The following is a 27653-nucleotide window of genomic DNA, read 5'->3' on the forward strand; positions in this document are numbered from 1 at the left end:
GTGTCATGTTTGCAGACATCTTTGAAACGCAGGGTTGGTCCGCCAGTGGGCCTGGTGCTTGAAGCCAGCTCCCCGCCAGATGCGATCCCAGAGCAGAGCAGGGGATTACTATGTCCAGGCCAGGAAGAGAGAGCGGTCTCTGCTAAGCGCTTCTTTCTTGAAGCAGAGGCTGCTCCCTCACAAGGACAGTGATTTGCGTTCTCTTATTCATTCATAAAAGAATTTACACATCACCCGCAAAGGACAACATGCTACCACAGAATACAGGCATGGAAAGCAATGCAAATCAATTGAGGCTATTTGACTTTTATAAAACATCTGAAGATGGCCATGTTCAGGGGAGTTTTTTATGGTTGATGTTTTGTTGTGCTTTTAATACTTTGTCGGGAGCTGCCTAGAGTGGCTGGGGCAACCCAGTCAGTGAGTGGCATATAAATAATAAAATTATTATTATTATTATTATTATTATTATTATTATTATTATTATTATTATTATTGCTAACTTTGTAAAAATAACCAAGAAGTTGAATCTCCAAGTGGGCAAGGTGATTCCTCTGGAGGAGGCTTCTGGGAAGGGAAATGCAAGGTAGGAAATCACTCTGGATCTTGACAGAAGATCTGTGGATTCTTCTTGGGAAGTTCTCGACAGATTCACCCATTGAAGTCATTATCTCGTCCAAATTAGGCTAATTGTATGGTTACCGCTTACATGCTTGTTGTTTAATCAAGCAATTAGCAGCTGAGGAGAAGCCTGGGGACTATTGGGTGGTAGGTGGGTAAATTTAATTCTTTCTCTTCCATGGTGCCAAAGGGAACCTTCTCTGAAATGGTAACGGATAACAGGCTGGAATTGAGAGATATTGTATGTGTGACTATTTGGCACAATGTCTTAGAAGGACTTATAAGCAGAGCTATATATGTGAACTGCACAATTAAAAGTCTGCTTTTGGTATTTTTTTGCACACAGAATTGGATGACGGTTAAGAAGTTAAAACCCAAAAACTAGGGATTGGGAGAAATTCTATTGATGCACGTTCACAACCCGCAGCGGCACTTCTGCACATGCACGACCCCCAAAACCCAGAAGTAACCTGTTCTGGTACTTCCGGGTTTCGGCGGGTCCATAACCTGAAAAAACACAACCTGAAGCATCTGTAACCTGAGTTTGTATAAGAAGAACTTTAAAATACAAATAAGCGATTAATACAAATGAATTAACAGAATTTAAATCATGTTTGCATTACCATGATTAAAATCAAACATTAGCAGGATCTCAAATTACATAGGAAACACTCTCCAAAATAAAATAAAAAATGTCTTCAGTTCCTCTTTGTGATTTCCTTGCAGTCACACCTTTGGGTTCTGTGCCTGTGCAGAGCCGAGAGTTGCTATAGAAAGGACAATTTTTGGTGGGGACTCCACTCCATCTTGCAGGCAAATATACTATAAACACAGCAAAATTATATATTTGTTTTTCTATATTATTATTATTAATTTATATCCCACCTTTTCCCCTGACTTATGGACAAGAATAAGAACAGCTAAAAACATAGGGTGGGAAGCAATAACGTAAAACAATCTTATTTTCATTGTTTACCAATTAAAACAATTATATTTAAAATTTGTCCTTGATGTGCTATAAAGTGCTGGACTCAGTCTCTGTACAGCTAGTTTCAAAATGCTTAGATATAAAAATGCAGGTGTATTTTCAGGACAATAAAGAAACTTTAGGATCACTGTTGCCACGGTCAAAATCTTCTATTGAGTCCACACCTCCCTATTTCCAAAGAATCAAGGAATTGTAGTGTTGGAAGGGACCCCAGATGTCATCTAGTCCAACCCCTTGCACTGGAGGAATCATAACCAATGTGCACTTTATAGTTCAATAAGCAAGCTGAATCACAGCCACCCATTCACATTCGTACTTCTCTGAATTTTCCTAGTGCACTTTCCCAGCCAAGTAATGTGTACAAGAATTCATAAATTCAGAGCAACCTGCCTCCAGGTAATGCATTTTTGTATGTTATTTTCACTAATATCTATGCTTTTATGGACATATAGTTGGGATATAGTTGTGGTTGTATCTAATCTCTTTTTGTTGCTGCTGCCTGGCCATATCACAGAGGGGTGTGTGTGTGTGTGTGTGTGTGTGTGTGTGTAAGGAAGACTACCCAAAGATAGGAAAGAAGCTTGCAATTTCTCTGGGGTGAAATCTTGATCCAGAACAATATATAGGAGAAAATAGGTCCCATGCCTAGAAAGCATTTCCTCCCGTGCTTTCTAGGCATGGGTCAAAGCAGTTTTTTGTTTGCCCCTCTGCTTTCCATGGAAAAACCCACTGAATTAGGAACAAATGTCAATCCTCAGAAAAACCAATAGCTCTTTTCCCCGATTCAGCTGCAAACAGCAAGCAGAGGTGGGTGTGACCCCCAAGTGGGTTCCTGGGGTCGGGTCTGCCCTAAAGGCACTATGGATAGAAGGAGGGGAAGAGTCAGGGGTCCAAAGCAGGAAGTAAAAAAAGAATTCTTTTTCTGCATCTTGAACAAAATGGGTGTGGTGGAGCATTCAGGCAAAGTTCAAAGCTATCACTTATTAACCAAGCAATGCCACATTTATGATATCTGATAAAAAGACCTGCTGGGGGGGGGGCATGGCGTTGTTTTATACAATTATAAATATATGCCAAACACCTGTTTTTTCTTATTCTTTTTGAAAAAGAGCCGTTCATGTTTGGGGTGAGCTGAGGTGGTGAGCAAATGGTTGTTCTGTTAGGAGGAGAGAAGATGGAGGGGGAGAAGGAAGCTGAGCTCTGCCAGCAGAAGAAAAGAACAGTTGCTGGTTGTTGTCACAGCTGTAAAAAGTGCACACCCTTTGCCCCTCCCTAAAGAAAGGGGAAGGAGACAGGAGAAAGAACAGCTGAGAAGAAGAAGGAAAGGTAACCCCAGAACTTCTCCTTGATTGACCACACCATCTCCCTGCCCACAAGAGAAGCTAGTCTGGGGGTGAGTATCTGACAACCAAACCCACCTGTATGTTCCCAGGCTGCCCTTGGCCCAAGCAGGTCTATTTTCATTCAGTTCCCAATGTGTATAGAAGAGCCTTTTAACTGTTCCTCTTCCTTGCCTTCCCCCACCATTCGGCTGAAAGTCCAGCACCTATGGGAATGCTGTTAGCTCTGGGAGAGGAGCTGCCATGGGTGTCAATGGAGGTGTTGGCTGGGCACCCAAAGGAGGGCTTGGAGCCCTTCAATGGCTTCTGTCCTTGTCTGTCACCTTGGTGCCATTCCTGGGCCACTCTTGATGCAGCACCAGGAAAGTGGACCTTCACATGAACATGAGATCATGTCCCACTCAATGATTGAGGGACCTCTCCATATTTCCTGGAGCTCCATTATTCTTTCTGCTGGATAGTGAATACATGAAGCAGACAAACATTTCTGAAAAGGTGACCTGTTTTGCTTTAACTTGGCAATTTTAAGGAGGAAGGTTTGTGGGGATGATAAGTTCAATTCTTCAGTGGAGCACATTTTCATTTGACAGACTGCCTTGTTTTAATAGTTATTTTAACTGCTCACCGTGTTTCATCATTTTTTATATATTTTACTTCGTAATGACTTTGGCTACAGATTTTTTATTTATTTAACAAAATACTTCCTGATTGTAGAAGAACCTCAAAGCAGTTAATGAAAAAGCTAAGAAACAATTAAATTAAACTATAATTTAAAACATACAGAAAGTTTAGACCGCAGTAGAATAGACTAAAACAAATGAAAAGCCATAGAAACTTTCTAATCATCTGGGTTGTCTTGTCTAAACAAGGCACTGAAAAGAAGACTCTGGTCAATAGGAAGGGAGTTCCAATGTTTTGGAGCCACCACACTAAATGATTGAGTTCTGACAGATGTGGGGCAGGTATTATGTGGCACCAGTAAAAGTGCCAATTCCTCCAATCGAAGCAGTCAAGTGGGCACATTTGGGGTCAGGTGATCTTGTAGGTCAATGATGAAAGAGTGTGCAAACTGATTTTTGGGTTTTACAGTTGAGTTTCAGGCAGTGGGACTGTTATATGGAAATTAGGGATTGACGTTTACAGCCCATCTCTCCATCAAGGGAGCCAGGATCCCTTAAGTCCATTATCAGTCAAAGAAGAATGAATGGAGGGAGGAACCAGTGGAGGAAAGCAAATAAAATATTTGATGTCTGTTGCAACAGAGTTCCCCGTCCCCACCTTGCAAGGAAGTGAGGGGACCCAGAACAAAACTTTTAAAGATTTTAGAAATAGTACAGCCCTTAACCAAGGACCACCAAAAGTCATCATACAGGTACAGTGGTACCTCGGGCTACAGACACTTCAGGTTACAGACTCCGCTAACCCAAAAATAGTACCTCGGGTTAAGAACTTTGCTTCAGGATGAGAACAGAAATTGCGCAGTGGCAGCGGGAGGCCCCATTAGCTAAAGTGGTACCTTAGGTTAAGAACAGTTTCAGGTTAAGAATGGACCTCCAGAACAAATTAAGTTCTTAACCCCAGGTACCACTGTACCAAGCATTTTGCGGGTGTTCAATTGACACGTGACCATGCACACACTCTTGGGGCCCAGAATGGGGACAGATTTGCATGCACTCTGCCATTGTGTGGGATGATTTGGACGGGGTGTTGCCTGTACAAACGACACAGAAAAGGGATGCACTTGTAAATTAGACCATGCTCAGAATAATATGTTGGTCCAATAAGTTTACAAATCTGCCACTCAGAGATTTGAACAATACATGCTAATTGTATTGGGCTTGCCAGAGCATCCTTTGGAAATGGTGTCAGAGTTTATTGACACAGACTGGCCCCTTTTCAAATACAGTGATTTGAAAGTATAAAGCCTTGCCAGGCTGTGGAAGAATGATTTTACCAAGAAGTTCCTTCTACCTACATGGAGGGGTCCCACAGTTCAGCTGGAGTCTATAGGCAGCCTCGCTCTTGCTCTGTGAACTGTCTAAATTTTATACACTCAAATAGAATTTCTAGTTTTTCAGGGAATATTTCCTAATTTTTTGAAGGCTGGAGGTTTGGCTTTCTGTGGTGAGTATGTGCCTATTATCTGCACGTACCTTAAAAATTGTATAACAGGACTAATTATGGAAGATACGTTTCATAAGAAAGTGAAATGCAGAGTTAGTTTCACTGGAAGTATGTGGAAACGCTTAATACTGAATAGTTTTTACCTTACAGGCATTTTCCCCACTCTCAAGTTCATTCCCATCCTGCTGCCTCTCATCTCAACAAAGCCACAGACTCTTCCTCTATCATGGCCTCATCCTCATCCACGGATGTGGGAGAAGAAGCCACATGCCCCATCTGCAGGGAGTATCTGACAGACCCTGTGACCTTGGACTGTGGCCACAACTTCTGCCGGGACTGCATTGTAAAGTATTGTGACACATGGGAACCAATGCAGGTGGGGGACTTGGAGTGTCCCGTCTGCAAAGCCCGGATGCAGAGAGGGAGTTTCCGCCCCAATTGGCAGCTGGCCAATATAGTGGAAAAAATTAAACTCCTGCCACCAAATAAAGGGGAAAAGGATCTGTGTAAGGGACACAAGAAAAAACTCCACCTCTTCTGCAAAGAAGATGAAGAATTGGTGTGTTTCATTTGTGAGCGATCCCCAGAACATAAATCTCACATTGTGGTTCTCAAGGAAGAGGCTGCCCAGGAATACAAGGTAGGAAGTCATTTTGACACTTGCTAACACAATACTTTCATCTCTCTTTCGGTGTATATACAGTGGTACCTCGGGTAACATACGCTTCAGGTTACAGACTCTGCTAACCCAGAAATAGTACCTCGGGTTAAGAACTTTGCTGCAGAATGAGAATAGAAATTGTGCTCCGGCGGCACGGCAGCAGCAAGAGGCCCCATTAGCTAAAGTGGTGCTTCAGGTTAAGAACAGTTTCAGGTTAAGAACAGACCTCCGGAACAAATTAAGTACTTATATGCTCTTAATGTTGCTGTAAAGCAAACATCATAAATTGCTAATCTGTACATTCATGAGAATCAGAAATTGGGCCTCATTTCTGTGCTATCCAAAACAGAACAAAAACTTTGTTCTGCTTACAAAGCAACTTTTTAAAATGTGGTTTTGTTTTTAAAAGCACTGTTTTTCTGCACTTATGCTAAAGGGTTCCTGTGTAATGTAATCATAATGATGAACTGGAGTAAGAATAAAGAAATGGAAGTTCTCATGCTTCAGATTTTTTTTAGTGTACATCAAAAAACCCTAGAAACTCCCAGAGCAATTATTAAGCAAAAATTGAATAGTAGGGCCCAGGTACTAGAAGTAAGCATAATATTAATTAGGGCCTGCAGCCCTAATCAAATCTTAGATTTTGTTTCCTCTTCAGACAATCATCTGTCGTCACCTGGAGCATCTGAGGAAAGAGAGAGAGAAAATTCTGGCTTACAAAGCAAACATGGGAAAGGAAAGCAACAACCTGCTTGTAAGTGTCACCATTACTACAAAGGGGACAAGTACTTGAAGGACCAAGTCATGATTGTTATGTTCTGAAGTTCTCACCCTGGGCCAGCAGGGGGATACTGTAGATAGTTATGCAAATGAAGGATTGAAAGTGACGTTCAGTGATTGGATAGTTTTAGAAAATTGTTACAGTTACGTTGTACTGGAGCTCTATATAAGCAGGCTGACTGAGCTCTTCAGTTCAGTTCTGTTCTGGCCTCTGAATAAACAAGAGCTGTTTGAAGAATCGCTGTGTCGTCTAATATGTTTGCCCACAACTTAACAATGATGTAGCCCCATTGCTGAGTGATTTACCATAAAATTGTTTCAAAACACTCTGCCTTCCTCTTTTCCTCTTTCTTCCTGGTTCTTGCAGAAATTAACAGAAACTGAGAGGCAGAATACACTGGAGAGGTTCAGACAACTGCACCAGTTTCTAGAAGAAGAAGAAAAGCGTCTGCTGAATGAAATAGAAGAGATGGAGAAGGAGATCACAAGAAGAAGGGAGGAGCAGCTGGCTAGACTCTCAGAGAAACTCTCCTCTCTTGAAAGGAGCATCCGGGAGATGGAGGAGAAGAGTCAGCAGCCAGCGAGTGAACTCCTGCAGGTGAGACTGTGGCAGGAACAGCCCAAAGTTCCTCTCTAATGGTTTAACCACACTTACCTTTTGCCTCGCTCTTTCCAGGCTGTGCCAAAGTGCTCTTTTCTTCCCCCCACAGAACTTCCCCACAAAAACTCACTCTTTAATGCTGAGTACAACAAACGGTAATTCAGTTCTTCTGTGGATTGCCGTTTGCTTTGATTCAGCTTTAAAGAGCAGATTTTTGCAGGGAAAGCTCCAGAGGGGGAAAAAAGATGTTTGGACAACTATTTGTTTATTTATTAAATTTATATTCCTCCCTATACCTGGAGGTCTCAGGGTGGTTCACAGGATAAAATTACAATATATAAAAATATAAAAACACAAAAAATATAAATATTGTTCTCATGTGGCCACTCTCTGGACCTCTCGTGGAGGGGACACATGAATCAGGGCTTCAGAAGATGATGTCAGGGTCTGGGTGGGTTCATATGGAAAGAAGCGGTCCTTGAGGTATTGTGGCCCTGAGCCATTCAAGGCTTTATAGGTCAAAACCAGCACTTTATTTGGCAATTTTGTTTGGCAAAGGAAACACCTGAGAGTGGATACTATTCCAATGCGGACTCCTATGCAGAAAGGAGGACTGGCAGTCCCTAATTTAGCTTAATAGTATGAAGCTGCCCAGCTCACGTGGTTAAATTTAAGGATATCTCAGAAATTGGAAATGAAACTCTTTCAGTTGGAACCCTTATTCATAATTTCTCCTGTGGCCAATATACTATGGATACCTTGGAAAAACAGAGGAGAAGATCCCATGAATTTTCATCAGGTTTTAAAAAATAATAATCAGAAACTAATCTGGAGAACTAAACTTAAGATCAGAAAGATAAAAACTGAGAGAAATTGAAATGATAGATTAATCCAGGGGTAGGCAGTCTGAAGATGTATGGCATCCGACACACTTCCCTGTGACCCTCTGAGACTTAAGATCTCTTCCTGGCTCCAAGCAGAGTATCGCAGCGGCGGTTTGTGCCTTTGTGTGGGTGCAATAAATCATAGTCTGTACGCAGGCTTCTTGCTAATCCAAGAAGGCTTTAATCATTGCACAGAAAAACATCATAAATCAGCCAGGAGATCGAGTGGACATCTCCTCGGCTCAACAGCTAAAAGTGAAAGTAACTCACACACAAAGAAAGATTCCTGTATGTGAACAAAACCACACCTCAGAATGCAGAGACTTCACACAGAACTGTTTAACCCTGTAAGTTCTGATTCTGCTCACAGGCAGCCTAAGGCCCGTGGGCCGGATGCGGCCCAATCGCCTTCTCAATCCGGCCCACGGATAGTCCAGGAATCAGCGTGTTTTTACATGAGTAGAATGTGTGCTTTTATTTAAAATGCATCTCTGGGTTATTTGTGGGTCATAGGAATTCATTCATTACCCGCCCCCCATATAGTCCGGCCCACCACACGGTCTGAGGGACGGTGGACCAGCTCATGGCTGAAAAAGGTTGCTGACCCCTAGATAAATCCATTCCTATCTAAAACTTTGGAGTTTGCTAGGCAGACTCACCCAGAGGGCCAGAGGGCATCCCTTCCGGGGTCTGATGGGTCTTCATTATAGGCCCTGTGGTAGGCAGTGAATCCCATTCTTCTTTCCCTCTTTTCCTTTCTAGGATGTGAGAAGCACCTTGCAGAGGTAAGTGAATCCTGCTCATCTCCATTAATATCACTCTGTGAAACTGGGAAAAGTCCAGGAGGACAGGAAATAAAACCTGCCCCTCCAGGCTCTTAGGATGTGGTGAAAGGTTCCAACAAGGGAGCAGGAGTTGAGGTGTGTGCCATGTTCCTGAAAATATCTCAGCTGCAATACGTAACTTCAAGGTGTCACACGGGTTCATGATAAGAGGATAGAAGAAAGATATCACTTTTGTCAACAGCAGCAATCATCTTTTTCCCCTCCACATTGTAGGTAATGCAGCCGAAATTGAAAAGCTCTGAGCAGGATGGTATCACTTGATTTTATTTCTCCATTTGAGTAGATTTAACTGAGGAGATTCAGAGATCTGGGGCTGCTCCTTTGGCCCTCAGATGTCTGCCTCTGGAGTCCCTAGTAAGGAGGAATCATCTCCCCTTTGTGCCTCCATTCCTTTGTGTCTCCCTCTCGGCTTTCTACATTCTCTTTCCTCTTCTCAATTGCTTTCTTTTGCTGCACTCAGAAATTCTGCAATTGAATGGGTTAATGTTTATTTTTCCCCATCAGGTGTCAGCTAAGGGAAACATTTAAGAATCCAATGGATTTCCTATCAAAGTTGAAGAGGCGGATCTCAAATTTCCACGTTAAACATCCCATTCTGTATGTTGGGATGAAGGAAATCAAAGGTAATGAGTGGCTGCAAGAATTTTACACTGGACAATATATTAGTCCGAAAGTTGAACATGCCAGGCTCTTACTGTATTTTATTTACTCTTGCCACAAACAGCAATAGGAGCAAAGTCAGAATTTATTTTTGTTCCAGTGTTCAGTTCACAGTTGTACCGAACCTCCTTTTCATTTTGGTTCTTTATACTCCACTTGTGTTTTCCCATCCCGATGGGCATTAGAACGGCTCTTAACAAACACACCGTTACTCCACTCCCAGCTCAAGCTTGTTTCCCAGCTGTGAAATTATCTCCTAAGTTCTCTCTTCTTCCTCAGACTCCCACCAGCAGCTGACATACCTAGTGCTGCAACCATCATGATCTCCTGGGTGTTCTTGTGGTGTTTTGTTTTTTAAATCTCCTTGAAAATTCATCAGCCTCTCTTGGTGGTGGTTTAAAGGTAAACGTACCCCTGCCCGTACGGGCCAGTCGTGTCCGACTCTGGGGTTGCGCGCCCATCTCGCTTAAGAGGCCGGGGGCCAGCGCTGTCCGGAGACACTTCCGGGTCACGTGGCCAGCGTGACGAAGCTGCTCTGGCAAGCCAGCACCAGCGCAGCACACGGAAACGCCGTTTACCTTCCCGCTGTAAAGCGGTACCTATTTATCTACTTGCACTTAAGTGTGCTTTCGAACTGCTAGGTGGGCAGGAGCTGGGACCGAAAGACGGGAGCTCACCCCGCCGCGGGGATTTGAACCGCCGACCATGCAATCGGCAAGTCCTAGGTGCTGAGGTTTTAACCACAGCGCCACCCGCGTCCCATTGGCGGTTTAATGCTCACTAAATTCACCAGCATATTTCATCAGCAAATTTCTCCTAAGAAACAGATATTTGGCTAATGTATACAATTATTCAAGCAGTTTTCAGTAGGAGAATTCTATTTTGTGGGTGACTTTCACTAACATATTCAGCTTTATGCAGAGATTCCCCTAATATATCAGTCGGTTGGAGAACTTCATAGCAAAATTGAGATAAGTGTGTGTTTTGAAGGATTGCTGTGCTTCAGTTCCTGTATTGTTTCAGAAAGTGTGAATGCAAAATAAATTGAATTTCTGCCCCATTCTTGCTTCTACCAAAATGTTTGTTAAGAATCTGAAAGAATTTTAATTCTTTGGTCAGGCAAATTCTTCCTCTGCAAGTTTAATTTGTCATTATGGTTAACAATTTTGACTTCAATAATTGATTTTTCATCCGTTTACCTGGGACAACTGTTAAGGTTATAGACAGCTCTCCCTTGCATTCTTTTAATACATTGATATTGCAGTGTTTCTGTCATTTCTCAGTTTAACATTTTTTTTTAATTTTTATCTTTTCAGACAGTTTTCTTATGTGTAATTGTTGGTTCTATATCAACATTTTACTTGAAATAAAGAAACAATTGATATTATGTCATTTAGTGAAAATGTTGTCACAAAATTATTTGAGGTATAAAAGTCTAGCTCTCAGTCTTTATATCTCTTTGCTTCCTCAGATGTTCTGTCATTCGGAAGACATCCTCAGAAAGGTAACTTTTGTGATGGACCAAATTCAAGCACGAGTTGGGAGCTGGTGTTTCATTGGGATTAAATGGTCTGTCCTTTCCTTGGTGTTATTCTAAGAGAGGGAGGAGTACTTCTCGTTCCCCTCAGTCTTCTCGTTCCCCTTTTGCTTTTGCTGGATCCTTTGGTCTTGCCCACATCTGAGCATGATTTGACTGTTAATTAGCACTTTTGCTCTATTCTATTTAGATGAGTAGTCCTCACACACAAATACAGTGGTACCTCGGGTTAAGTACTTAATTTGTTCCAGAGGTCCGTTCTTAACCTGAAATTGTTCTTAACCTGAAGCACCATTAGAATATTGTTCTCTATATGATCCCAAAAACTCTTTTAGGCATTTTCTCCTCTCTCAAATGTTACAGTAAAATGGGCCTCTCTTTGGAATGTCTGGGGAGAACAAGACTGGCATTGATGGAACAGGCTCAAATGTTTATTTTTCAAGGTTGTAAAGAGATAAGCAGAGGCTTGTGAGGCCATTGCAGGAAGGAAGGGGGGGGCAAGCCCATGTAAGGACATAGGAAGTTGCCATAACTCGGTATTGTATTCTGCAAATGTATAAAAAGCTGGCTCGCTCAGAATTCGGGGGCAGCAGGCAATGAACATCAGCCTGTCTGTACCTTTTTTTGTCATGGCAAAAATAAATGATATTACTGCTGTCTAATTGACTCTTTGAAGCGATTTCTGATGCTCCAAGATAAAGGAACAAAGAAAAGGTCTAACATTTTAGCTAATGGGGCCTCCCACTGCTGCCGCGCCGCCGGAGCACAATTTCTGTTCTCATCCTGAAGCAAAGTTCTTAACCCGAGGAACTATTCCTGGGTTAGCGGAATCTGTAACCTGAAGTGTATGTAACCTGAAGCGTATGTAACCCTAGGTACCACTGTACCTGAATTTATCTATGAAGAGAGCATCTTCAGTCTTTCCCATTCATACCAGTAGGTGTTCCCTGTTGCATTTGTTGCTATCTTCTAATTTGCTGATTCAGATCATGCTGATTTAATACCAGCAGGGCATGTGCACAGAGAGCTGCCCCCTTCCACTTGTTTTTCTCAAAATAATTCCCCGCCCAGGAAGTAAAAAAAACACAGGGGGGGGCTCCTGGTCATGGATTAAGCAGCAGAAACGGAGAGCTCCCAGAGAAAATATTTTAAAAGATGGATTTCTCACTCTGAAAAACAAGTATTATGAAGTAAAGAATACAGAAACTTTTCAAGCAGGAATGCAATCTCCTTAATTTTGGGCTAGACGCCAGCCCTGGGCTAGACACCAAGCTTATCGGCTGGAAAAGAATTCCAAGCAAAAGGCTTGTGATTACAAAAATGGACAATTAGAAATGATTTGACCTCTTGCATTTAAATAGCAGAAGGCAAAAAGAAAGGATTAATTTCCAGGACAGTAAGATATTTGAAATTTCGGAGCAAATAACTGAACTGTAATGGCTTGGGGTTCTCTCCCACAGATGCGAGATACTCTGGTAGTAACTAACTCAGATTTATTGCTCAAACACATAAAGCATTGTGGAGCTCAGTCCTCGGCGTGTTCCCCCAAATTTGCTGTTGCCAAGTCTGAGCTCTGCCCCTTCCTTTTCCAACAACAGAACCCCCACTTTCTCTTTTTTCTCTTTCCCGCTTCTCACAGACTCTCTCGAGCCTATGATTTTTCGGATCAGCTATTTCCGGTGTCCTTGTCTCTGAGTCCGAGCTGAAACTGACAGTCTGTGTTTTCCCCCTTGGGCTCCCCACTTCCTACTCTGTGGTGAAACTATGATGAAACTACCTCTGCAAGTCTGGGGCATGCAAATCTTGCCTACATTGATTTATTCCCTCTGATTTCAATGTAAGCCTCTGAAAGCCCCAAATGGGCAATTCACACCGAGTGATTCAAAGGAGAATCATTTTTCTCCTCTTGCCCCCATCCCTTCCTCCTCTCCTTCACTGCATAGAAGAGCTGAGGGAATATTTTCTGGGTTGTTTTGCTTCATGACTGGATTGAGAGGAGGGACACAATGAAATATGTTGAGTAAAAAGGAACAAAAAAACATTATTTAAAAACCTGCTGGGAAGGAATTTATTCTGAGGTGAGTCTGGCAGAAAGAAGGGAGCGTCCCAATCCTGAATGAAATGTGCGGACGCCCATTTATCTGAGAGGAAATCTGGTTCTTCTGGGTGTTTCTTGGATCAGGTTGTGCGTCTCAGGCTCTAGGCTGATTCTGCCTCTCTTCTCTTTCCCTCATCTTCTCCCCAACAGCAAATGTCACTCTGGATCCAGACACAGCCCATCCCAGGCTCATCCTGTCCGAGGATCGGAAAAGTGTGAGATATGGAGCCAAACTGCAAGACCTGCCTGACAATCCTGAGAGATTCAGTGACATGCCTTGTGTGTTGGGATGTGAGGGATTCACAGCAGGCAGACATTTCTGGGAAGTCACTATGGAAAGTGGGGAATGGTGGGCTCTGGGGGTTGCCAAGAAGTCTGTGAGGAGAAATCGTAATCTCACCTCTTTCTGGTCATGTTTAGTAATGCATGCTTCCTTAACTGACTTCGGTTCTGAGGGAGGGATCTGGGCTGTGAAGAAGTCAGGAGGTGAGTACTTTGCCTTCACCTCCCCTGATTCCTCTCCTCTGTCCCTGAGTGAGGAGCCCAAGAGGATCCGGGTGACTCTGGACTATGAAGAGGGATATGTGTCTCTTTCTGATGCTGACTCAGGAGACGAACTCCACACATTCTCAGGGGCCTCGTTCTCCAGAGAGACCCTCCTCCCTTTCTTTTATCTGGGGGGAAATGAAACCCACCTCAGTATCTCCTGAGGAGACGAAATCGGCCTCTCAGGCCCAGCTGGAGTTTCTCTCCACACCAGAATGACTGAGATGAAAACATTTGCCAGTTTTGATCTGTTTGCAGAGAACTTTTGAGAGAAGTCACAATCAGCAGAAATAAGAAAAGAAACAAAACTTGGGATTTTCTCTTTCCTTCCCTTTCCCAGAATTTCATCTGCAGCTTAGTCCTTAACAAACCATAACACTTTAACTGTATCAATTAACAATCTGTTCATCAAAAGGGTTCAGCCTTCACCAACTTTAATCTTCTTTTCATTGCTTGCCTACACCAACTATTAAAATACACACGTATTCCTAGAAAACAGTCCCTTCCCATTTTTCTACTAAAGCTCATTTTGAGTTGTTGCCTCACACATATTGTTTGCATTTCCTTCCAACTATAGCACCAACTTAACACGCTTCTTTCCCCCACCCCCCCGTGCAAATTTTATCCTCACCACCTCTACACTTCCTCAGACATAAGTATCTCTGAATTCTGTGAGGCCTCTGGCTCATTGTTTTTGGGATTGCTTCATTAATCTTTTGTATTAACAATTGGATTCTCTGCATCACGGGTAGCCGACATGGTGTGTCCTGGATGATGTTGGACTACAACTCCCATCAGCCCCTACCAGCATGGTCAGGAGTCAGAGATGATGGGAGTTGTAGTCCAGCAACTTGGCTATGTGTGCCCTATGTAACGCACATGGAGACTTTGCTGTGGTCCCCAATTTGGTTATGGGATGCACCCCCAATGATATTTTTTTCAAAATTGGCAGGATCTCCCCCACCCCCTGGCTTTTAGTAACTAGTTTAATATACTTTAATCTTTAAAAATATATTGTTTTGTCTGTTGCTGGTTTTTGATGCTCTGATAATTGTTCATGATCTTATGCTGTCGTTAAGGTTTTACATTAGTTTTTGTTTTTTGGGGGGAACAACTTTTGTTTTATTTTCAATCTTTTTTTGTGTATTTTATGGATTTCAAATTTTGGTTATTTGGGAGGTATATGCAAGTTGAAAAAAAGAAGCAGTATTAAAGAAAAGCTCCTAAACCTCCATTGCAGGATGTTGAGGAGCCCTTCAGCTTTTTGTGGGTGCAAACTGTGATGTGTCATTGATGCAATAATATGCCTTAGTCATGGATTAATGCTGGACTATCCACACATCCACTGTGCTTCAGTAGCTATTCTGCAATATTTCCAGAATGTTTCCCCGTTGTTGCCATTTGGAAGGGCACTCCTGGGCTATAATGAAACAAAAGAGGACCAAACAGAAAATCACAACAGAACATTTCTGGCATGAAAATTTATGGGATTTCTGAAGGAAGCAACAGGACATGGACTGATAAGAAATGAAGAAGTTATGACCACTGCAAACATTTATAGGCAGAAATGGTCTTGAAACTGGGATTGCATGAGTTCCCAGAGAGATATCATCACAATTACACAATAAAAGGAATATGTATATATCCTGGGAGTGTTTGCACTTTGTATTGGAGTGAGATGATTGCTGAGAGCTCTGACTCTGGGTGAATGTGGGCTGAGAATCATAGTCAAAAAAGAAATTATTTTAATATATTCAAAGCTGGCACCCATCTGTCTAGGGAGACAATGGATGAGTGAGCCTTTGGAGCTTAAGTCAAACTTGGAAGGTTACAGCGCCTGCTGTGGCTGTAGAGACCAATACAGGAAAGGAGAAGGGAGGAATCACAACGGGAGAATCCCGCTCATGCTCTCCCTTTGCGCCAGCGGCCTCTCCGGAGCGTGCTCCTTCTGGGGACTCGGTTGGCGTCCCTCCAGGGGTTAATGTTGCCAGCCTTCATGTCATGTTTGCAGATACAGTGGTACCTCGGGTTACATACGCTTCAGGTTACAGACTCCGCTAACCCACAAATAGTACCTCGGGTTAAGAACTTTGCTTCAGGTTGAGAACAGAAATCGTGCTCCAGCAGCGCGGCAGCAGAGGGAGGCCCCATTAGCTAAAGTGGTGCTTCAGGTTAAGAACAGTTTAAGGTTAAGAACAGACCTTCAGAATGAATTAAGTACTTAACCCGAGGTACCACTGTATCTTTGTAACACAGAGGAAATCTGCCAGTGGGCCTGGTGTCTGAAGCCAGCTCCCAGCCAGTTCAGATCCCAGAGCAGAGCAGGGGACATAAGATGTCTATGCCAGGAGAAGAAGGCAGTCACCCGCTAAGCACTTCTTTCTTAAAGCAGAGGCTGCTCCCCTACAATGTCAATGATTTCCGTTCTCATATTTATTCATAAAATGATTTACACATCACCCCCTCAAGGCAGCACACTGCAAGAATACACAGGCATTAAAAGCAATGCAAAACAATCAAGGTTGCTTGAGACGATGCTAAGCAGCTGTGCGGGCCTGCCAGGGTATAAACAGCAACAGCCAATCGGGTCAGTTCTGAGATGCTGAGTCATTTGCAGGCAGGGAAACTCCCAGAAGCTAAAAACTGAGAAGGTGAAAAAGTCAGCTGTGCCTTCACTGTGAGGCAGAGCCATGGCTGGTTCTGGGGATCCCGTCCAGGATCTCTGTGCTGAAGCCACCTGTCCCATCTGCCTGAATTACTTCAAGGATCCAGTGACCACTGTGTGTGGGCATGATTTCTGCCGAGGCTGCTTGAGCCGGTACTCTGGGGTCGTGGGCTCACAGCCTTCCTGCCCTCAGTGCAGAAATGCAGTTCAGCCAAGGAGTCTCGCCCCCAGTCGGAAACTGGCTAACTTTGTAGAAATAACCAAGAAGCTCAGCCTTCAAGAGGGGAAGCGGGGAGTGTGTGAGAAGCACCAGGAGCCCCTGAAGCTCTTCTGCAAGGAGGACCAAACCCCCATCTGTGTGGTGTGCGACAGGTCCAGGGAGCATGAAAACCACAAGGTGATGCCTCTGGAGGAGGCTTCCAGGGAGTTTAAGGTAGGAAATCACTCTGAAATATTAATAGGGGAATGAATAGCTGTGGATTTTTCTTGGGGCGTTTTCTGCAGATTCACCCAGCGAGTCATTATCCAGTCCAGATTAGGCTAATTGTATGGGTACCGCTTACATGTTGTTTAATTAAGCAATTAGCAGCTGAGGAGAAGTCGTGGGGCTGTTGGATGGCGGGGGGGGGTGAGTTTAATTCTTTCTCTTCCACGGTGCCATAGCAAACTTTCTCTGAAATGTTAAGGGGTAACAGACTGAAATTTGGGGATGATGTATGGGTGGCTATTTGGGACAGTAACCTAGAAGAACTAACCTGCAGGTCTAATTATGTGTGAACTGCACAATGAAAAGTGTGCTGAAGTTAAGTTTTTTGCACACAGAATTGGATGTGAATGTTATGCAGATTTGCATACAAACATGTATGAGAAATTCATGCAATAATGCTAATTAATTTTATTTTATTTTTTCCTATACTTTTTATTAAATTTTCTGTTTCACATTTTTGAGTATTTATTTAAACAACCTTAAAATATTATTATTTATTTTTATTTTATTTTATTTATACCCCGCCCATCTGGCTGGGTTTCCCCAGCCACTCTGGGTGGCTTCCAACAGGATATTAAAAAGTTCTCTGTTAAAATTAAACTGATATGGAAATGTGGGGAACTGAAGGAAACTGACAGAAATTAAAACTGACTACTTCACCCATCCCTATCCCGAACCCTGGTGTGGGCTAGGGTGACTAAGTGTCAACAGTGCATCCATTCCAGAGTCTGAGCCGTCTTCATACTGGAGCCTGTGGTATGCAGTGAATTCCCTTCTTTCTCTCTCTCCCTCCTCTAGGATGTGAGAGGCATCTTGCAGAGGTAAGTGGATCCTGTTCATTTGTATTAGCATCGCTCCACAAGGCCAGGAAGGGTCCAGGGCCCCATACATGTAACCTGGCCCTCCAGGGGCTCCTGGGGGAGAGACAGGCACCCAAACCCAACAGCATTTCACAGGTAAACATAGGGCCCCCTCTTTTCATCTTGCAGCACCCTATGCAAAGACCAGGGCCAGAGCACTCCCTACACCCGCCTCCCATTCACATGGCTAGACGATCTTCTCTGTCTTTTGTACATCGGATTCATTTAATCTGGGATAGTTCCAAACATCTATGCAAATACAAATATATATACCTATACCTATACAAATAGGTATAATCAAGGCAAAGATGGATTTTGGCATCCAAATGGAAGGCGGCAGGGACAGCCAGGGCAGGAAGCACTGGTTCCCATCTTCCTGAAGGCTGACTTCTTGTTGGCTGGGCCACCTGTCCGTCTCACCAGGTCACCTTCTCCTAACCTACCATGTGTCACAGGCATATTGAGAAAGGCCCCTGACTGAAGAGCAGGCAGAGAAGTAGCCACCCCACTTCCTATGCTCTCAGGACACACCTTGCTGCCTCTGTCCCTGCACTGAGAACCTGCTGTACCTCTTTCACTAAAGGCTATTGTGCGAGAGAGAGAGCAGGATTCCTGTTTGGGGGACATGCCAGAGTCTCTGTGGGTGAGGGGTCCTGGGGGATGCCCATCAGGTTCTTATCTGTGCTCCCTGCATGGGGTTGGGACAGAGGAACTCTTGGCATGATTGATTCTATTTCTACATTTGAGGAGATGTAAGTGAAGAGGCTCAGAGACCTGGGGTTGCTGTTTTGGCCTTCAGATGTCTGGTTTTTGGAGTCCATCGTGTTGTGTATTGAGTCAAAGGATTTTATATCTGTATTATTATGTCAAGAGAGCTGAAATCACAAACCCCACGTCACAACAACTGGCGACGAAGGTGGGATCCGGAATGCTGAGGAGCGGTTAAACGCAGCCCTGCCTCAGAGTCCGGATTGTAGCTAAGAACAAGACTCACTGGCCAGCTGAGAAGACGACCCTGCCCACAGGACAATGGAGAGTCCAAGGGTATTGGAGCCCTTCCAGCCATCAGAGCCCCACACGTGGGAAGACTACGTCGAACGCTTTGAGTTCTTCGCAGTGGCTCAAGGGATCACCGATGCCAGCAAAAGAAGGGCCACATTCCTGAGCTACTGTGGGCCGGAGACCTTCAAGCTGGCCAAGGCATTGCTTGCTCCAGCGAAGCTAAGTGAGACACCTCTCAAAGATATTCTTGCCTGCCTGACAAGCCATTTGGCGCCTACTGAGACCAAGATGGCCCGGCGGTTGGAGTTTCATAAGAGGCAGCAGCGTGCTGGGGAGTCTGTATCTGCATTCCTAGCTGAACTGCGGAAGCTCGCTCAGCACTGCGACTTCCAATGTCTGGAAGAGACTCTCCTGGATCGGTTTATCGGTGGTCTGAGCAGCAAGAAAGCCAGAAGACGCATCGTGGCTAAAGAAGAGGTTACCCTTGCTTCAGCCTTGAAGGAGGCCGCTGCCACGGAGAATTATGAAAGAGAGGAGCTTGATGTCAGTCGCAAGGCCCCTAAGATAGAAGTTGTGCATGCCATGGACGAGCTAGAGGCTACTCCGAGCCAAAGCCCAGTCCGTGGGGTCGAGTCAGTGCGTCAGGCCTGCACAGTGCACAAAGATCACCGAGGCAGGTGCCCTGGTTGTGGCGGAAACCATGAGCGGAAGAGTTGTCGTTTCCGGGATGCTATGTGCCGGACGTGCGGGAAGACAGGTCACATCGCCAGGGTCTGTAGATTGGCGGCGCTGGGAGCGACAGGAGCAACTAGACTGGAGCATCGCAGACCGTCCACGGCGAACCATGTTCTAAAGGACTGCCACTACGTAACGGAGATCAACGGGAGGGTCGTGCAGTTTCCAGCGCAAGGCAAGGCACACGTCAAGGTGAAGATTGAGGGTCAGCTGTGCGACATGGAGGTGGACTCCGGATCTGGATTCACTATCGTGTCGGACCAGACCGCGAGGACATTCTTCCCCAGGGGTAAGTTGCCCCCTCTGGAGCCCTTCCCGGCAACCTTGCAGTCATACTCAGCGGGCCGCATCCATGTCATGGGAATGTGTGCCGTGAGAGTACAGTTCCGGGACAAACAGGCGGTACTCAAACTGGTGATTGCGAAGGGCAGTCGCCCCAGTCTCCTGGGCACTGACTGGTTCCCCGCCCTGGGACTGAGTATATCAGGGCTTAATTCAATCCAAACCTGCCCTGAGATGAGCGAGGCATTATGCAAAGAATTTGCCGGTCTCTTTAATGGAAAACTGGGTTGTTATAAAGGGCCCCCAGTTGACTTTGAATTGGACCCTGGGGTGGCCCCAATCCGACTCAAACCAAGGCGAGTGCCATTTGCACTGCAACCCAAGATCGAAGCAGAGCTGGATAAATTGGTCAAGCAGGGAGTTCTCTCACCCGTGGACTCTGCTAAGTGGGAGACTCCAATTGTCACGCCCCTTAAAGCAAATGGGGAAGTCAGGATCTGTGCAGATTACAAATGTACTATCAATAAGGCACTCAGGGGAAACTCATACCCCATTCCAATTGTATCACATCTGTTGGCTAAACTGGCTGGGGGCAAGGTGTTCGCCAAAATTGACCTGGCACAAGCTTACCAACAGCTGCCAGTAACCCCACAATCAGCGGAAGCACAGACTATTGTCACACATAAAGGGGCGTTCAGAGTTAACAGATTACAATTTGGAGTTTGTGTGGCCCCAGCACATAATGATGCTGGAAACACTTCCGGGGGCTCCTGTAACGGCTACTGATATAGCTGAGAAAATGAGGAAAGATGCTGTTCTCTCCCGTGTGCTCACTTGGGTGGGGAGGGGGTGGCCAGGTGGTCCGCATGAAGACAAATTCAGGCCTTATGCGACAAGGCAGCACGAGTTGTCCATGCATAAGGGTTGTCTCCTGTGGGGAGATAGGGTGATCATCCCAGCACCACTGAGAAACAGGGTTCTTGAGACGCTTCACATGGGACACCCGGGAATGGTCAGGATGAAGTCGCTAGCCCGATGTTATGTGTGGTGGCCTGGAATGGACCAGAACATAGAACAATGGGTACGAACATGCAAGGCATGCCAAGAGGTGCGGCCAGAAGTGGCCAGAGCACCAGTTCACTGGTGGGAGCAGTCCAGATCTCCCTGGAGCCGGCTGCACTTAGATTTTGCTGGGCCATTCCAGGGGAAGGTCTTTTTGGTTATTGTCGATGCATATTCCAAATGGTTAGAAGTGGCGATGGTCCCTAGCATGGCATCAGCTGCCGTAATCAAGGTGTTGAGGCAGCTGTTTGCAACCCACGGGTTACCTGAGACCATTGTATCAGATAATGGGGCAGCTTTTGTATCCCAAGAATTCAGGGCATTCTTGGCTGATAACTTCATAAGAGGGGTCACATCCGCGCCCTTTCACCCATCCTCCAATGGGCAGGCTGAGCGCATGGTAAGAACAGCCAAAGAATCCATTGCGCGCTTAATGGAGGGTAACTGGTCAGCTCGCATCGCGCGAATGTTATTTTTGCAGCATGCGACGCCGTGTACTGCGACGGGCAAGTCGCCAGCTGAGCTGCTCTTGGGTAGAAGACTGGTAATGGTGCTGGATTATGTCCACCCCGATAAAATGCCAAACCGTAATTCAAGAGAAACCCCCCAGGCTGAGGCTGACACAACAAGGTATCTCGCCCCTGAAGATCTGGTCTGGGTGAGGAACTATTCACGAGGTCCGCGGTGGGTGGCTGGTGTGGTCACCCGGACTAGTGGACCAGTGTCCTACTATGTGACCTTGGAAAATGGGCAAGTTTGGAAGAGACATATAGATTAGCTGAGGCGCCGGGCGCTCAGCAGGGAGGGGTCAGATAATTCATCCCTGGCTAACGACGCAGAGCTGCAAGACCAGAGTGAAAATGGCCCAGAGGTGCAGTCACCAGGGGCTTCAGCAAATGAACCAGGGTCTGCTAGTCCTCAGGAGGACGAGGTACAGGTAGGGGACCCTGCGATGTCTGGGACTCCATCTGTTCCTGACGAAACCCCTATAGCACCCCCCCTACCACAGGTAACATCCAATCCAGAACCGGCAACACCTGTTGTCAGGAGATCAAGTAGAAGTTGTAGGCCCCCACAGTACCTGAGAGATTACGTCTGCAGTGCTCACTAGGGGGGGAGGGGTGTTGTGTATTGAGTCAAAGGATTTTATATCTGTATTATTATGTCAAGAGAGGTGAAATCACAAACCCCACGTCACAACACATCGTAAGGAGGAATCTCCTCCCCTCTGTGCCTCCATCCCTCTGTGCTTGCCTTCCCCTCCTTCCCAGCTTTCTAAAGTTTCCTTCCTCCTATCAATTCCTTTATTTTGTTGTACTTTGGATTTGAGTGGGTTACCCTTGGTTTTTCCAAACAGCTGTGAGAAAATGGAGACATCTGAGAATCCACTGGCTCTCCCACCCGAGCCAAGGAGCAGGACCTTGGAATACTGTGTTGTAAATCCCGTTCTAGATGTTAACATGGATCAGTTCAAAGGTAATGAAGTATGGCTGCAAGGGTTTTATGATGGACATTGTATAAGTCGAAACCATGAAGTCTTATTGACTTTAATTGGTTCTTGTCACAGACTATGGTAGCACCAGCAGAATTATCTTTGAAATGTGGATGGAATCATAGAATTGTAGAGTTGGGACCCCGAGAGTCACCTAGTTCAAGCCCCTGCAATGTAGGAATCTCAACTAAAACATGCATGGCAGATGGCCATCCAACATCTGCTTATAAACCTCCACGGAAGGAGAATCTACCACTTCCTGAGGGAGGCCTTTGCTTTTTTAAAAAAATGATATTTATTCAGAGTTTCAAGAATACAGAAAAGAGAAGAAAAAAAACAAAAGAAAAAATACATAAAAACCAATACAACAACACCACAACAAAAAAGAAAAATACAAATCCCATATTACATCTTTCATTTGCTTATTTCCTTGACCTCCTCATGCCTCCCTTTTTGTATTCTAACTTGATTAGTTATTTCAGCAAATTCTTTCCATCTTTCTCAATTTTTATTTGAGTAATTTATCTTGACAGTCTAGCCTATTAATTAACTCAGCAAATCCTTTCCATCTTTCACCATATTCTGTTATTTAATTTGCCTTAATTTGTTTAACTTTATCTTACCATAAAATACCTTAAAGTTTAAAACTTAATACTTATTTATACATGACTCCTTATATCATTTCTACTAAAGCCAGATATTTTCATTCCAACATTTTCCCCAATATTCATTAATTTTACACTAATTCCCAAAATAAAAAAAAAATTCTTTATAGACTTTCTTCTAATTTTCATCCAACGTCCCTTCTTCCTGGTCTCGGGTTATGTCAGTCCTTACTGTCCATTCCATCCAGTCCATCAACCTGGTGATCTTATGTCCGAGGCCCTTAAATCTCTTCCATGCCCCTTCTGCAGATTTTCTTCTTCTTGTTTATACTTTTCCTTGTCCTTTGTTGATCTCTTTCTTAATTTCTTTCCTTTCTCCTTGGGGAGTAGATCCCTGGGGGATTCCAGCCGATAGTTATTTCCATCTCCCCTCATCAGACCAGCCCATTCCCCCCAGTCCCACTCCTGAGGGAGGCCTTTCCACTGTCAAACAGCTCTTACCCTCAGAAAGTTCTTCCTGATGTTTAGTCAGAATCTCCTTTCTTGTAAAGAAAGGAGGACAAAGCTGTTGCACCTTCTCCTCCAGCCAGGCAGCCATTCTCTCCCCAGAGAGGCTCGCTTGGCACCTTCCTTACATATCTTTAGGCACCAGGCAAAAACATTCCTCCTCTCCCAGGTATTGGCAGTCTCTTGAACTATGAGGGGGTGGGCAGGCTATTGCTTTTGTTTGTTACCTTGTTATGTAGTTTTGTGTGGACACTGGGGGTTGTGAACGTGATCTGTGCGGGAGGCACGTTTGCAACCCGCAGTGTCCGCAACCTGCAGCGCCGTGTCTGCGCATGCACAAGTTGCGATTTGGCGTGTCTGCGCATGTGTGAATGCTGAAACCCAGAAGTAACCCGTTCCAGTACTTCTAGGTTTTGGCGCGTCTGTAACCCAAAAACGCACAACCTGAAGCGTCTGTAACCCGAGGTATGACTGTATTGTAAACCACCCTGAGGTCCTCAGATGAAGGGCAATATAGAAATTTTAATCATCATCATCAACAACTTCCCGTTGCTGCAGGTGTAGCTTCCTACATCCTCAGGCAGGAAAACAAAAATGGCTCAGGTTTTGCAGTAGCAGCTCCCTCACCATTCGTGTCTTTTGCTTCTACATACATTGTGACACAACCCTCTGAGCCTCCCCCTCCAGGTCCCTCGCAAATGCCCTTGTTTGCTAGCCCTGTTCACAAGCTCCTGGTTGTGAGATCCCAGAGACTGAGGGTAGCTATGTAGACCTGAGGGCTCTTAACTCCACTCCCAACAGAGTCAGTTGCTCGCTTCCTCCTCCAGCCTCTCTTCCTTTCAGCAGCAGCCCGTCCACCTGAGATCATGTTGAAATATGCTCAAGAGTCGAGTGTGGATTTCATGCTCTTTATTTAGCTCAGAGTAGTGAGGAATGGAAGTTCCCCCAGAATGTCTGCTTTATATACATTGTTTACACAATGGGCCCCACGTGATTGGCTAATTCTGGGGTTCTCCTGTAGGCCAATCAGGTTGCGGATTCACTTCCACCCGGAGTTGGATTGGGTGGCTCCTGCGGACCAATCAGACTGCTGCATTCTGGACGTTATTGTTCTAGGACCAATCAGACTGCTGCATTCTGAATCCTATTGTTCTAGGACCAATCAGACTGCTGCATTTTGGATCCTATTCAACTCAGTACATAACACATGCACAGCATGAAAACGCAAGCAGGCCTCCAAACAAGCAACCTGTGTTAATTCAAAAGATGCAAGCTCTCTTTGTTCTGTTTCTTCTACCAATCTCTCACCAGTCACTACACCTGCAGCTCTGTTTACTAGCCCTCTTCTCAGTCAAGCTACCCCTATCGAAATAATGCCCCATATGCACGGTCATTCTAAGGCACTGATGGCGGTATTGGCTTTAGGAAGAAATGGTGGTCGTGACAAATAAAGGCAGCCAGCACCATATTCACTTTTACGCCCACATGCCCCAAATAAATGCATACTCCTAAGCATCCGTTCATTGGAGAATTGCATAGCAAAATGCAGAGAAGTGTGGATTTTGGAGGAGTGAGGTGTTTTGCTTCTCATCTTGTTTCGGAAAGTGTGGATTTAACAGATTCACCTTTAAATCTTAACTGTATTTAATTCCACCCCTGTCACTACCTTCTCCTCAGTGTTTCTGTATGAGCTACCTGGCAAATCTCCTCTCTTGCCCCCAACAATTCCCCCTCCGCTTCACTATATACAAAAGCTTCACCAACATTTTTCTGGGTGGTTTTGCTTTTTGTGAAGGTTGATTGGATTGACGGGGGGGGGGGGATAAAAAATAAACCTGGTTCAAAGCACTGAACAAAGATATTACGTCTTGAGAAGGAGGGGAGTGTCCCAATCCTGACATCAATGCATGGATGGGCTCATCCAGACTTCCTTTTGTGCTATGTTTATAGGCATAGGTCTGAGCACTTTCTTTTTCTTTTTGCCCAGGTGCTTTCCCTGAGAAAACTCACTTTTCACTGCTGAATTGGAGCAAATAGCAATCTACCCAAATTGCCATTTGTTCTGACTCATCCTTAAACAGCAGGTTTTCCTGGGGAAAGTGGTGGTGGATGAGTGTTTAGATCCACAGCTTTAAAGTGCAGGATTGTGCCTAGAAAGTGTGGGGCAAAAGACAAGTGTGGATGAGCTCAAAGATGTTTCCTTGGATCAAGACCTCTGTCTCTGACTCTTGGCTGATTCTGACTCTCATTTCCTCATCTTCTCCCCAACAGCAAACGTCACTCTGGATCCAGACACAGCCCATCCCATTCTCATCTTGTCCGAGGATCTTCAAAGTGTGAGATATGGAGCCAAACTGCAAGACTTGCCCAGCAATCCTGAGAGATTCAGCCAACGTCCTTCTGTGATGGGATGTGAGGGATTCACAGCAGGCAGACATTTCTGGGAGGTTGTTGGGGCAAGTGAGGAAGGATGGGCTGTGGGGGTTGCTAGGAAGTCTGTGAGGAGGAAGAACTACTTTCCCTTAAGTCCTGAGGGAGGGATCTGGGCTGTGGGGAGATGGGAAGGAGAGTACAGGGCCTGCAACCCCCCTGACTACTCTCTTCTGCCCCTGAGTGGGGAGCCCAGGAAGATCCAAGTGGCTCTGAACTATGAAGGGAGGGAGGTATCTTTTTTCGAGGCTGACACAGGAGCCCATCTCTACACGTTCTCAAGAGCCTCCTTCTCTGGACAGACACTCTTCCCTTTCTTTTTTCTTCAGAGAAATGAAACCCACCTTAGGATCTCCTGAGAAAAACAAATCTGCCTCACGGGCCTGGTTGGGAGTTGGAGCTGAGAAATATTAGTATATAACCAACATATTTATTCATCACCAGCCACCAAGAATCATAAAATACAAAAAAAAGTAAATAAAAAGGGGACTACTGTTGTGTTGTGGAATAATCTTACGAAACATAGAGGTTCCTTGTTGAAAAGGGAGGTGCACTCTGTACATGCACAGGCCTTTTATTTCTGAGGCTCAAAGTTCTTAGTAAAATTTTTCTCGTCACATTTCCCCCCACTCCTCAGCCTTCTTCAACCCACTTTTAACACCTAGGTCTTTATTCCCTGCACAATCCTGTCAACCTGGATGGGGTGGGGGGTGGGGTTGTGAATATCGACTGCTTTGAGAGCTCCCATAAAAACATGTTTACAAAGAGCTGAAGCAGGGTTTTTTAAATACCTCCCGCAAAAGCTTTTCTCTTGGGAATTATAGGGACAGAACTACCTAAAACCTGTCATGTATGTGACTACAGTGGCAAGAATGTTACTTGCCAAAAAATTAAAAGAAGTTCCAGCAAAGGAAGAATGGATACAAAAACTTATGGAATACGCAGAAATGGCAAAACTTACCCGATGAATATGAAATCAAGATAACAAGCTTTTTACAAAAGAATGGAAATTGTTTATTGAATATTTACAGATAAAATAGATAAAAACATTGGCAGGATTATTGTAATAACCTGCAGCTTCATAAGAGTATACATTTAAAGAAGATGAATAAATGAACAAATTGAAGTTAATTTGGATATGCAGAAGATATTAAAAAAGTGGGGGAAGGAAGTCAAGTTTTGAAATTTCAAAATGATTGTAAAATCAGTGAAATGTATATATCTGAAGTGTGTGTGTCTGAAAAGTAATAATAATAATAATAAATAATTATAATAATAAATAATTATAATAGAGCTGGAGCAGGGATGGGGGACTCTTTGCTGACCGAGGGCAGCGTTCTGTTCTGGTCAGAGGAAAAAGTGGACAGAGCAACAGATGTGAATTTTACCTTTATACAGCTGGGCAGTTGCTACACACATTCCCAATCCCACAAAAGGCAGTGATGGCCACCAACCAGGATGACTTTAACATTTAACGTCTCACATCAAATATAACTGATCTGTAAAAAGGACTTTATGATCTGTACACAGAGAACCAGTGTGGTGTAGTGGTTAAGAGCGGTAGTCTCGTAATCTGGGGAACCGGGTTCGTGTCTCCGCTCCTCCACATGCAGCTGCTGGGTGACCTTGGGCTAGTCACACTTCTCTGAAGTCTCTCAGCCCCACTCACCTCACAGCGTGTTTGTTGTGGGGGAGGAAGGGAAAGGAGAACGTTAGCTGCTTTGAGACTCCTTCGGATAGTGATAAAGCAGGATATCAAATCCAAACTCTTCTTCTTCTCTTCCTCAGAGGCGATGTATGTACCGTATTTTTCGCCCTATAGGACGCACTTTTTCCCCTCC

General features: G+C 44.6%; 1 protein-coding gene across 1 annotated transcript; it reads left to right on the forward strand.

Annotated features, from left to right (window-relative positions):
- Positions 1 to 2069: 2069 nt before the first annotated feature.
- LOC310758187 (tripartite motif-containing protein 10-like) lies at positions 2070 to 26296 on the forward strand. Its single transcript, XM_083604115.1, has 12 exons — positions 2070 to 3002; positions 5224 to 5713; positions 6393 to 6488; positions 6882 to 7112; positions 8762 to 8784; positions 9349 to 9467; positions 10976 to 11008; positions 13290 to 13844; positions 16368 to 16783; positions 17636 to 17658; positions 22136 to 22254; positions 25654 to 26296. Exons 2-12 carry the CDS (start codon positions 5300 to 5302, stop codon positions 26169 to 26171), a joined length of 2547 nt encoding a protein of 848 aa, XP_083460241.1. The 5' UTR covers positions 2070 to 3002; positions 5224 to 5299; the 3' UTR covers positions 26172 to 26296.
- The last annotated feature ends 1357 nt before the right edge of the window (positions 26297 to 27653 follow it).

This window comes from Podarcis filfolensis (assembly GCF_964270895.1).
Source record: "Podarcis filfolensis genome assembly, chromosome: 2".
Taxonomy (NCBI): Eukaryota; Metazoa; Chordata; class Lepidosauria; order Squamata; family Lacertidae; genus Podarcis; species Podarcis filfolensis.